The sequence below is a fragment of the Antedon bifida genome, chromosome 5, assembly GCF_963402885.1.
Source record: "Antedon bifida chromosome 5, ecAntBifi1.1, whole genome shotgun sequence".
Taxonomy (NCBI): domain Eukaryota; kingdom Metazoa; phylum Echinodermata; class Crinoidea; order Comatulida; family Antedonidae; genus Antedon; species Antedon bifida.
The window spans coordinates 5,103,583-5,113,793 of record NC_136230.1 but is presented as its reverse complement, the minus strand read 5'-3'; the positions used below and the strand labels follow the sequence as shown (position 1 = coordinate 5,113,793).

The 10,211-nt window shown below is 34.4% G+C and overlaps 1 protein-coding gene across 4 annotated transcripts; it reads right to left on the bottom strand.

The window, feature by feature from the left end:
* Nucleotides 1–157: 157 nt before the first annotated feature.
* Nucleotides 158–9,291, bottom strand: LOC144841968 (uncharacterized). Of its 4 annotated transcripts, none has more exons than XM_078698285.1 (11): nt 9,130–9,291; nt 8,702–8,745; nt 7,931–8,038; nt 7,764–7,826; nt 7,263–7,371; nt 6,403–6,703; nt 5,335–5,511; nt 4,000–4,179; nt 3,247–3,611; nt 1,502–1,611; nt 158–1,267 (listed from the first exon to the last, which is right to left on the bottom strand). In XM_078698285.1, the coding sequence occupies exons 1-11, from the start codon at nt 9,262–9,264 to the stop codon at nt 1,252–1,254; spliced, it is 1,608 nt and encodes a 535-aa protein (XP_078554411.1). In that variant the 5' UTR covers nt 9,265–9,291; the 3' UTR covers nt 158–1,251. The 4 variants fall into 4 exon arrangements, with proteins under 4 accessions (XP_078554411.1, XP_078554412.1, XP_078554413.1 ...); XM_078698286.1 differs by having other exon boundaries at nt 158–1,073; XM_078698287.1 differs by having other exon boundaries at nt 158–1,068.
* Nucleotides 9,292–10,211: the final 920 nt, after the last annotated feature.

The following is a 10,211-nucleotide window of genomic DNA, read 5'->3' as shown; positions in this document are numbered from 1 at the left end:
TTAATTATGGCAACTTTTTTTTATTTGTTTGTTTTATTTTAAAGTTTATATTTTTTATAATCACAATAGGGTTACTGTATACCATTTCCATTTGATTGAATCGGTTTAAAAATAGACAAAGTGGATCATTCCAACAAAACTAACAAAGCACTTTTATCTTTAAATATTAAATTTATTTATTCAAAACACAAACATATAATACAGTAACAGTATTAACAATATATTTATATAAAGTCAAATATTCTTCTTGTAGTAACAAATTGAGAACATTGGAACATGCATGCATAAATGGAAGACAGCAACAATCAAATCTGTTATATAATAAATTATAATTCACAAAGCCGACCTATGACCTTTGTAAATTTGCATTGTCATTTGTCCGAAGTTAAGCTGCATTCACATCGCACCTTAATTCGGTCCGGTGCCCTGAGAAAAATATTGTTGAAAATGTTAAATGGTAAAGCAGTTCACACCAAATTTTTGTATAATTTGAATCCGTACCTGATTCGGGCTCCAATTTGTAGCGGTGGATCAAGAAGCCATTTGTTTTCTGAAATCGTATAATTTTTTTCTTTCGTGACAACAGATAACTAAATTTGATGTGAAAGCACGCTCAACGGTCACGATATTTTTCTCAGGGCGCCGGACAGAATCCGGGAGCGATATTAAAGTAGCTTTACCAATTTTGTTCATGATGACCATACAACCAAAAGAGATTGAAATGCGCATTTTTGTGATATAGAATCCAAGTCCATTACATAGAACTAGAATCAATAATGGTTCGGATAATATGGCCAAACCCAAACACATTCGTACAATCAATTAATAGACATAGGTCATCACAAATCGAAAACTCCATATAAAAAAATAAACTGTGGCTGTATTCTGTAAAAAAATATTAACACTGTTTGATAGAGTAAGCAGAAGTAAGTCATTTCATATTGTTTAACAGTATGTTTAATCCAGTTTCTTTAGCCTAAAACAGATGACATTATTCAAATGCCTTTCCACCGTAGGTTACTCTTGTTTAACATCTTAACATATTACACAAGTCAGCTTAGCTTTGCCCTGAACTGAAAAGAAATATGTTTATAGACTGTAAAGCTCTGTCTACACCATAGTTTGACAAAAAGTGTGATGTGACCAAATATGGTAGTGATATGACATCATCATGACAGTAGTACAGTATTAAAATGCCTTTCCACTGTAGGTTACTCTTGTTTAACATCTTAATATATTACACAAGACAGCTTAGCTTTGCCCTGAACTGAAAAGAAATATGTTTGTAGACTGTAAAGCTCTGTATCAAACTAGTTTGATAAAAAAGGGAGATGTGTCCAAATATAGTAATTATATGCCATATATGTTATTGATATGACATCATCAGGTCCATATATGGACACATCACATTTTTTTGTATTTTGATATACACAGAGCTTTAAAATCCTAATTAATTATATCTAACTAAAAAATATATAAAATTGAATAGAAATTACATTACCTCTTTTCAAAACTTTCAAACCATGTTCCAACATCATCTGTTTTGAATTTATGTTTGTGATATACACACATAATTTCAGCTTCTGTGAGTCCATGTATTTCCATATAAAACTGTCAGAAATAGTAGAAAATAATTAACAACCATTTTAGATACAAATTATATCATTTAATTTAGCACAATAGCATTAGTATCAATTTCTCAATACTGTAACATACCATGGATTAAAGAATAGAAGGATATGCATCGACTGTGACATCAAACGATTTTACAACGCGCTTGCCTATACTAAAGCACTGCTGCCAATCAAACAAACACGCTCATTAAACTCCGTGTCTCTAACCGCGGCCCTCTGTAAAACGCTGCGAATCAACTGTTACATTTTTTTAGACCAAAACGTAACCATGTAGAAATCGTATGCGCAGTCTGAATGTTCTATGTCTGCGTCGATGATTAATTGACAACAAAAATATATTGCTGAACAATTCTGTTTTAGTTTCATCACAATCGGACTACGAAAAGTTCACTTTCTTACGACTGGTAATTTTAAGTAGTTGGTAATATTAATAAAATATGCAATTTTTATATTTGAATTATCTTTATTTGCCTGCCATCTTCTTTCATTAAAAATTGCATTAATCTATAGAATATTAAATTATGCATTTGACCATGTATGTTGTTAGCGTGGCCGGTGTCCACCACATACAACAATCGTGTTTTTAATATATGGCTAAGCAGTGGTTTCTTCCTAAATCTCCTTAATTATCGATGTGATTATATTTAAATTGTAGTGCCTGGTGATTGGCTAGTGGTTATGTCATCCACATCACATCCAATCACCGGGCCTAATTGAATGAAAACAGCGATCCCTGATCCGGGATTGGCTGACTATGTATAGTTGCGATACGTTACCTAGCGGTCGTTTTGAAAAGTACATACAGGGTAAACTTAATCATGAACATAAAATGCTACTTTAATGTCATAAAAACATTAGCGAAGATCAATCGCGGCAGAAACCTATACTAATTACAATTATAGCATCTACAATTTTTATCTGGTATATTGATGAAGTAGGCCTTCACAATAACATACAATGTAATTTAATAACTGTTTTCAATAAACATTATACTCAGTGGCGTGAGGCAGAGGCCTGAAGCCACTTGTTTAGGAAACCTAAGTGGCCCTCCAAGTTTCAAAGATCGAGGCCTGGGACGTTTTTAGCATTTTCGACATATTTTATGCCTGTTCCTCTGGGCACTGCTCATGGGCCCCAAGCTTCAGGGCCCCTGGGTTTAGCCAGTGAGCGCACATTAGTCGTTACGCCACTGATTATACTGTTCAAATATGTATGAATACATACAGTGCAACAATATTTTCTATTTTCTAGATAGAAAATGAGCAATCACCAGTTGTGTCTGCAAACGATTTGTGGTAGCAGTAAAGTTTCTATGAAGGACCGGAAACCAAAGAACGCGCGAAAGAAGCGTAGCCAACAAGGTTAAATGTCGTTGCACATGTGCAGTAAACAATATATTAGGCACGCGACCGTTTCGTTGTTACCATGCGGTTAATTAAACTGTAACATTGTGGGCGGTCCGCGGTCTGTCGGCGAGAGTCAAGCAACCCTTGATCTCACGTCGATGCATATCCTTCTATTCTTTAATCCATGAACATACCAATCGAGCTACAACTCTGGCATTTTGGTCACATGATAAAACACATGTGATTCATTACATTAGTATACTAACCTCAGCATCTGTCATTATTTTCTGTAATGTGTCCTCATTGAGATCGTCTTCTTCTGTTCCTCTCCCTGTGTCACTCCCCTCTTCATCACTTTCCTCATCAAGTTGACCTTCCCTGACCTCTGAACCTTTTGTTTGACCTAACTCCGTTCCACTATCTGCATCACTTATCTCTTGTCCATCTACCATCTCCTCTTCTGAATCTAAATCATTCTCTCCTTCGTCACTCTTTCTCCACCCTACCTTTGTCTTCCTCTGCGGGTTCTGTCCATTTACACCGTTACTATTGTTATTATTTACTGGAACTAAATTATTTTCAACATCTTCATTTGTAACTATATCGTTCTTACATCTGGAGCCACGCGATTCTAAAAAACAATAACAAATAAAACCTTTTTAATTAAAAATGCAAATATATATATTTTTTTATTCAATATTTTACACAGAGGCGCTTAACACAAGGTGAAACCACCTTAGCTTCAAGGCGCCTCAGATAACAAATATTCTACAAAGAAACTAACAGATACATCAATCAAATCTTCCAGAATTAACAAGAAATTGTTGTACATAATAAAACAATAAATCGAAGAAGAATCCTTGGCTAAGATACAGTATCCTCAATAATTGAGTTAGCATAGAACATCTCTTTGTGTATTATACTTGGGGCAGTAACATAAGAAATGTACAAGTACAATTTGGATTGAAAAAAGAAAAATATTTTGTCAACAATGTTTATCATAGAATATATAAACTCACGATTTGGACTTTTGTCCTTATTTTGGCTTCTTGTTCTCTGAGATATGCATTTCGCACTTTCTTCCACAGTATTTATTTTGAAACTTAATTTTTTCCTTTTTGCCGATGATGGTGTTCTAATTTCGTCAGTAACCATAGAACCTTTATCAGCATTGTTATCATTAGGTTGGATATTTGATACTGTGTGATAAGAAAAAGTGTTAAAACATGTGCAGTTAGAGCCACATTGCGATTGGCCCTCACAACCATAGAATCGCAGAAATAAACGATAATGAATAATTGACAATATACATCAGCAACATTGTGATTGGTCCTCACAAACGTAGAATTGCAGAAATTAACAAAACAAATTAGTCACATGATAACTTAGTATGTGTTCTATCAATGTGAAATGTGTTTTATTTAGAACATATTGTGTAAATATGTATTGTGCTACATTATGGTGCAACAACTATAATCAGCGTGATGTGATCTCTCCAGGTATGCTACAATAATGGTTTAAGAATGTTGTTGCAAAGGCCTCGACATTGCAGTGCCGGCCTTATGTTTATGGAATGTAGAATTCCTTCTTTTTATGAATTGTTTAAAAAAAATCGATATATGACCTGATGTGTAGACTCAATTCAAGTGAAAATGTTTTAGTCTCAACGATTATAAGCAACGTCTTAGTTAAGTCGAAGATGCTCTCCAGGTGGAATGCCATCCTGAGATGAGTAGTAGTAATTAGTCTTGTTTATTTTATTTCATTTATATGTACTTTTTTTTACTTTCTATGCACCAGAGATTCCGAAATAAAAGATTGAATGAATGAATAACCCTGAGCTTAATAACCACAGCCCTAACCTACAGTAACGAGACAGTGTGTATATACAGTAATACTATGCCTATATCATTAAAAAGAGTACAGGAAGCATGTGCAAGTTTCCTTAACCTGAAATATGTTCCACAATAAGACAGAATGTCCTGGCACACATCTGTCCAGTAAACAATGCGACTGTGTTATGCCTGCCTGAAACCTCAATGTGCTGCACCTAAAGCTCTGTCTACACTATCAAACTTTATGTGACAAAAAAATGTGATGATGTCACATCACTACCATATGTGGGCATATCACTACCATATTTGGGCACACCACACTTTTTTGTCAAACTATATTGATAGTGTAGACAAACCTTAAGAGAGCCATGCACAATCGAGTGACTGAATATACTTTTTTGAGGAAGGGAGGATCCAGGAGGATCGATTAAAATGCATTTATGCTTGTTTAGGAGCATGTGTATAATTTAATTTCTTCCAGAAATTTGATCAAACTTTACATAAGTATTAAAAACTCACCATTTTCTATTCTGTTTCTTAATCTTTGGGAAATAGTTTTTTTGCTCTTGTAAAAATTGAATAATTGTCTTTTTGAAGATGATGGTGTATTCAATTCTTCAACAGCAGTAACCATGGACGCATCATCATCATCTTCAGTGTTCTCCTCATTGCGGTCAGGTGGGCTACTATTAGGTTCTAAGAACAATTATAAATAATTGGTCAGGTGTTTTGATTCTTTGATTATTCTTGATTTATAAAAAAGCCCCTTTAAATTTATTTTCCATAAATTGTAAAAGTAATCTTGGAACAAGCTATAGTCAATCACCATCATCATGGCAGGTAAAATTTTCATTAACAAATTATGATTAATTATCCATAACTCCTGAACAATAGTTTTGTATTGCGTTTTTGTAAAAAGTGTAAAAAGGAAAAAGAAAAGTGTATAGCATGGTATAAACGTAGATCTTGAGTACACCAGCAATGAAGTCAACTGATATTAGGGACTTAACGAAACACAATGGGAAGCCAAAGTACGGTGCTCATGAATAATTCATGAATGAGCTTTAACAAAGTGGGCGGAGCTTAGTGTGAAATTCAGTCGTCTTAACTTTTTGAGGACGATAAAGTTGCCATTTTCCCGTTTACTGAGAACGACTAGAATTAATGTATATATAATCTTAAATATACAGTTAAAATTACACTTAAACGTGGAATTTTCAAAACTCTAAAAAATAATTATAAAATAATATTTGAACTTCTAATTTAATTGTTTAATGAAATAACATTTTTACTGGGTTAAAATGGCTGTGTTAAAAGCGGTGTTTGAATGCGAGGCCCCTAGCTAGGAAGGCTAAGCCTATGCTGTATCACAAGAGCCAAGTGATTCAGAAGGGCCCCGCGCCACAAGACAGGGGAGGTAGAGACTAATAATAACTAATATAACAGTTATGGTGACTGTATATGATTTTACGCTCTAGCGAACACAGGATATTCGTCGTTCTCCCCTAACCATTGTGTTTCGTAAAGTCCCTTCTAAGTATCCGGCCATGTGTCTTCAGAAGAAGAGTAAAGATTTATGAAACTAACCATGTGATGTTGTGGTGCTTCTAGTTTGTTGAGAAACACTAATCCAGTCTTCTGTTTCACTTTCAGTGTCCAAAATCACTAGCCGATTCTTTGAGGTAGATGGTTTCTTAATGTCATTATCTTCCTCTGTGTCATTCGTTTTATCTTTTTCGTCGCATGAGATATCTTCACAATTCTCAAATGAAGAATCAACATTATTTACAGACTTCTGTTTTCTGACTATCTCTATAAACTCTGGCAAGCGGTCTTTTAGTTGATGATGGAACCTGCTTCTCATTGACTGCCATGGATGATCTGTAACCTAAAATAATTTAATTCTAAGTACAGTACTGACCAGAAATGTTGACGCTTCGGACGTGTCAAGAATGCATTTTGGACGCATAAGACGGACGTACCATTTTGACTCCCCCAACGCGATTTCGTCAAATAAACAATGTTATTGTCAAGCACCTTGCCAGCTAGCTACAGAACAGACAATGCACTAGACTATACATTACAACATAACCTCAAATAACGATTTTAAATCATCGTGCTTACCTATTTCAGATGTAAGGTAAACAATTATTTATCATAAGGCGCAATAATTTGTTTATGTATGTATGTAATTGTAAACATTTGTTTTCATTTACCAAAATAAGTAAATTATTATTTTTATTTATTTTTTTATTGTTTCTTTCCAATAATTTAAATCAAACATATTACATGGAATTATGAGTTACAAATCCCTGGTACTAGGTCAGGATTGAACCCAGGACCTTGTGATTGGAAGGCAAACATGTTAAACACCAAGCTACATCTCCACTATTTGTATTTTAAACAGTGATAAAATCATGGAATTTGTGGTAGTGCACGGAAATTACCTTTGCCTTTTCCATAGATTTCCAAATACTATTACCATTCAAATACGTTGGTCTCTCAGCCACGTACATAAGGATGTCGCTGTCTTCTTCCTCAGTGTAGGGATTGCGTCTAAAAATTAAAAACCCAAAAATAAATTATCTTATTTGGATAGTTATACAAATAATAAATGCTAATGACTTGAATGGAGAGAATATTATTATTATCTACTTAAGTAATTACTCAATTAAATCACTCAACCACTTCCATCTTGAATCGGGAAGCTAGGCCATTAAAAGAGGCAGCACTTTGATTTACCGTGGGGGTAGAACAGCTTTAGACGGTATACACTACAGGTTCGCAGCTTTACACTATAGTCACCAACTTTACATTGCACAAAATTCTCCAACAAAAGCTGAACGGGCAATAGTACCATTAAATATCACCATTAAATTTTTTCCCATTTAGTAGAACTAACATATATGTATATTTATCATACATATTCATCATCATCACATACTTACAATCGTGGAAACTTTCGGACAACATGATTTGTTGACTTCTCTTTGGTTTTTTCATTTTCCACCCTGCAAAAAAACAAAACATTTCATATTGCAAATTCGTCTGGCAATTAATAATAATAGATAAAGTATTGCAAATAATAATTCATATAATAAAAAAAAATATTTACTCATAGTCCTCCAAATCCATTAGAGAGTTTTCTTTAACGCAATCATCAATAAACGTTGATTTATAATAACCATCACTATAGCATGGATCTCCATCTACATGTAACCTACTGCATCAGAGTGCAATAAAATAAATAAATACATTTAGTAATACAGTATAGATAGGTAGAACCTCTATAAAGGGAAAAGCATCAGGACACAATAAGAAGTCCCCTTAATTAGAGGTGTCCCTTAAATAGGGGTTGATCGACTGCTGAGTATAATGGTAGCGGGACGATTCAGCCCTGGGGCAATTGCGGCCCTGAGATGATTCGGCACACTTATATTTATCGGCATTGATAGGTATTTTATAAGCATAAATAAGGTTTTTTTCCCAAAACTTTATTTTCAAAGAGACTATAGGGTAGTACTACTTGGCATAATAAAGATGCAATAAAGCAAACATTTTGAAAACATTGTCAAAAATGATCATTTTTTAACCCTGCGAACAAGTTACGCCCTCTGTTGGCCGCTTGGCAAACAAAGCTTTCGAAGTAATAAATTGAATATAAAATTACATTTTTTTAGTAATTTATTTTAATTTTTATATATATTATATCAACATTGCCAATATCAATAAAATACGGATATACACCTTTAAAAACTTAAATACCACAAAAAATGTATATAAATTTGGTCTAAAGTGAGACGTTTTTTTTTTTGGGCAAAATCGTCCCATCAAAAGTTGGCCGAATTGTCCCGGATTCGGTGATATATGTCCTAATATTCCTTACATGATCGAGGCTTCAGCCCACGCACTTAAAATTCCACCACCATGCTACAAAAACAAAATTGAAAAATGGAAATGTCAACACAACAACAAAAAAACTCATGATCATGTCATGAGTCATATAGGCCTATGACATAAAAATAAAAAATGAGCCTAGCTAGGCCTAGAAATTTAATGAATAGGCATAGGCCTAGGCCTACATTCATTTTAGCAACCCAACATTTTATTTTACCAAGAAATTACTGTGAATATATAGGCTAGGCCTAGTAGTAGGGTAATGAATCTAGGCTGGCCTGTCACTAGCATAGCCTAGGCCTTCCTAGGGCGGGAGGGAGGCACACGTCCGGTTCAGATTCAAATTTTCCCGGCTGAATGTGTCAAACAGCAAGGCTCGCTAGACTAGCAAACAAATATTGGATGGATTATACATACCTCAATTAATTTCCTTATTCTACCTTTTTCTCGACAAGGTCTTATATAAAATCGCATACATTCACCACTTTCATTTACAAACAAGGCATCTGAATGTGTAAATTCTGTACTTGAATCTTCTTCTTCGTTAGCCATCTCAAAAAACGTACTGCAAAAGCACGCATGCACTTTGACCTGCAACCGACCAGTCTATTTTTAAACCGGTAAAAACATTTACAAAGAATTTAAATGGTTAAATAATACAGCATTCAAATATGTTAACTTTTACAAAAACACATTTTTATCGTACATACAGTATCAGTTTTACTTTTAAACTGGTTTGGTGTAAGATTTTGACAATTGGATCTAGACATTTTTGTTATTATTTTGTAGCCACCCCTAAAAATAAAATAGATTTTCCATTTACTGTGGAAAAATAGCAACAGCAGCAGCCTATTCGAGCCTGCCTATTATACTACTGTTGTACAGCCAAAGAGATTCTTCATTTCCAGTTTTTCTCTTTAAATTTCTAGCATTTGATGATTAGCTGATCAAAACTATGAATTTAGGAGGTGGTCAACAAAATGGTCAAGTGGACCCTGAATTAGCTCATTTTATCAACAAAGAGTCGCAGAAACAAAAATTTACTCAACTTGTGTATTCTCTTACAGATACATGTTGGGAGCGATGTCTGGCAGACACCAGATTGAGCGCAAGACTGGAGACAAAGGCAGAATCATGTCTTGTTAACTGCGTGGAACGTTTTATAGACACCACCAATTATATTGTTAATCGCTTAGAAGCAGTTCAGTCTCGGACGACTTAGTTTTTGCAAATTGTATTACTACTATTACTAGTATTGTCTAAGAATAAGATGACTTCAACAACGCACCACCAGAGGTCTGGCATTGTTGTAAATGAACTATTGAGAGGAAGCACCGTGACCATGTATTAAACAAAGAGGAAAGAAGAAGAAGCTGTTTGTTACCAAGACAATCAGGTGTCAAAAAAAGGAAACAAAAATGTACAGAACTGCAGACAACATACAGTAATGTTACTTGTAGTACATTACAACAGTATTAATTACGGTTGCCCAGCACTGG

What these genes read in the sequence shown, in the direction of transcription:
- LOC144841968 (XM_078698285.1), bottom strand. Translation starts at nt 9,264, where the DNA reads ATGGCTAACGAAGAAGAAGATTCAAGTACAGAATTTACACATTCAGAT. An exon ending in TGGGCTGAAGCCTCGATCAT is followed by an intron (nt 8,039 to 8,701) that starts GTAAGGAATATT and finishes ACTCTGATGCAG; the next exon opens with TAGGTTACATGTAGATGGAG. An exon ending in GTCCGAAAGTTTCCACGATT is followed by an intron (nt 7,372 to 7,763) that starts GTAAGTATGTGA and finishes TTTAATTTTTAG; the next exon opens with ACGCAATCCCTACACTGAGG.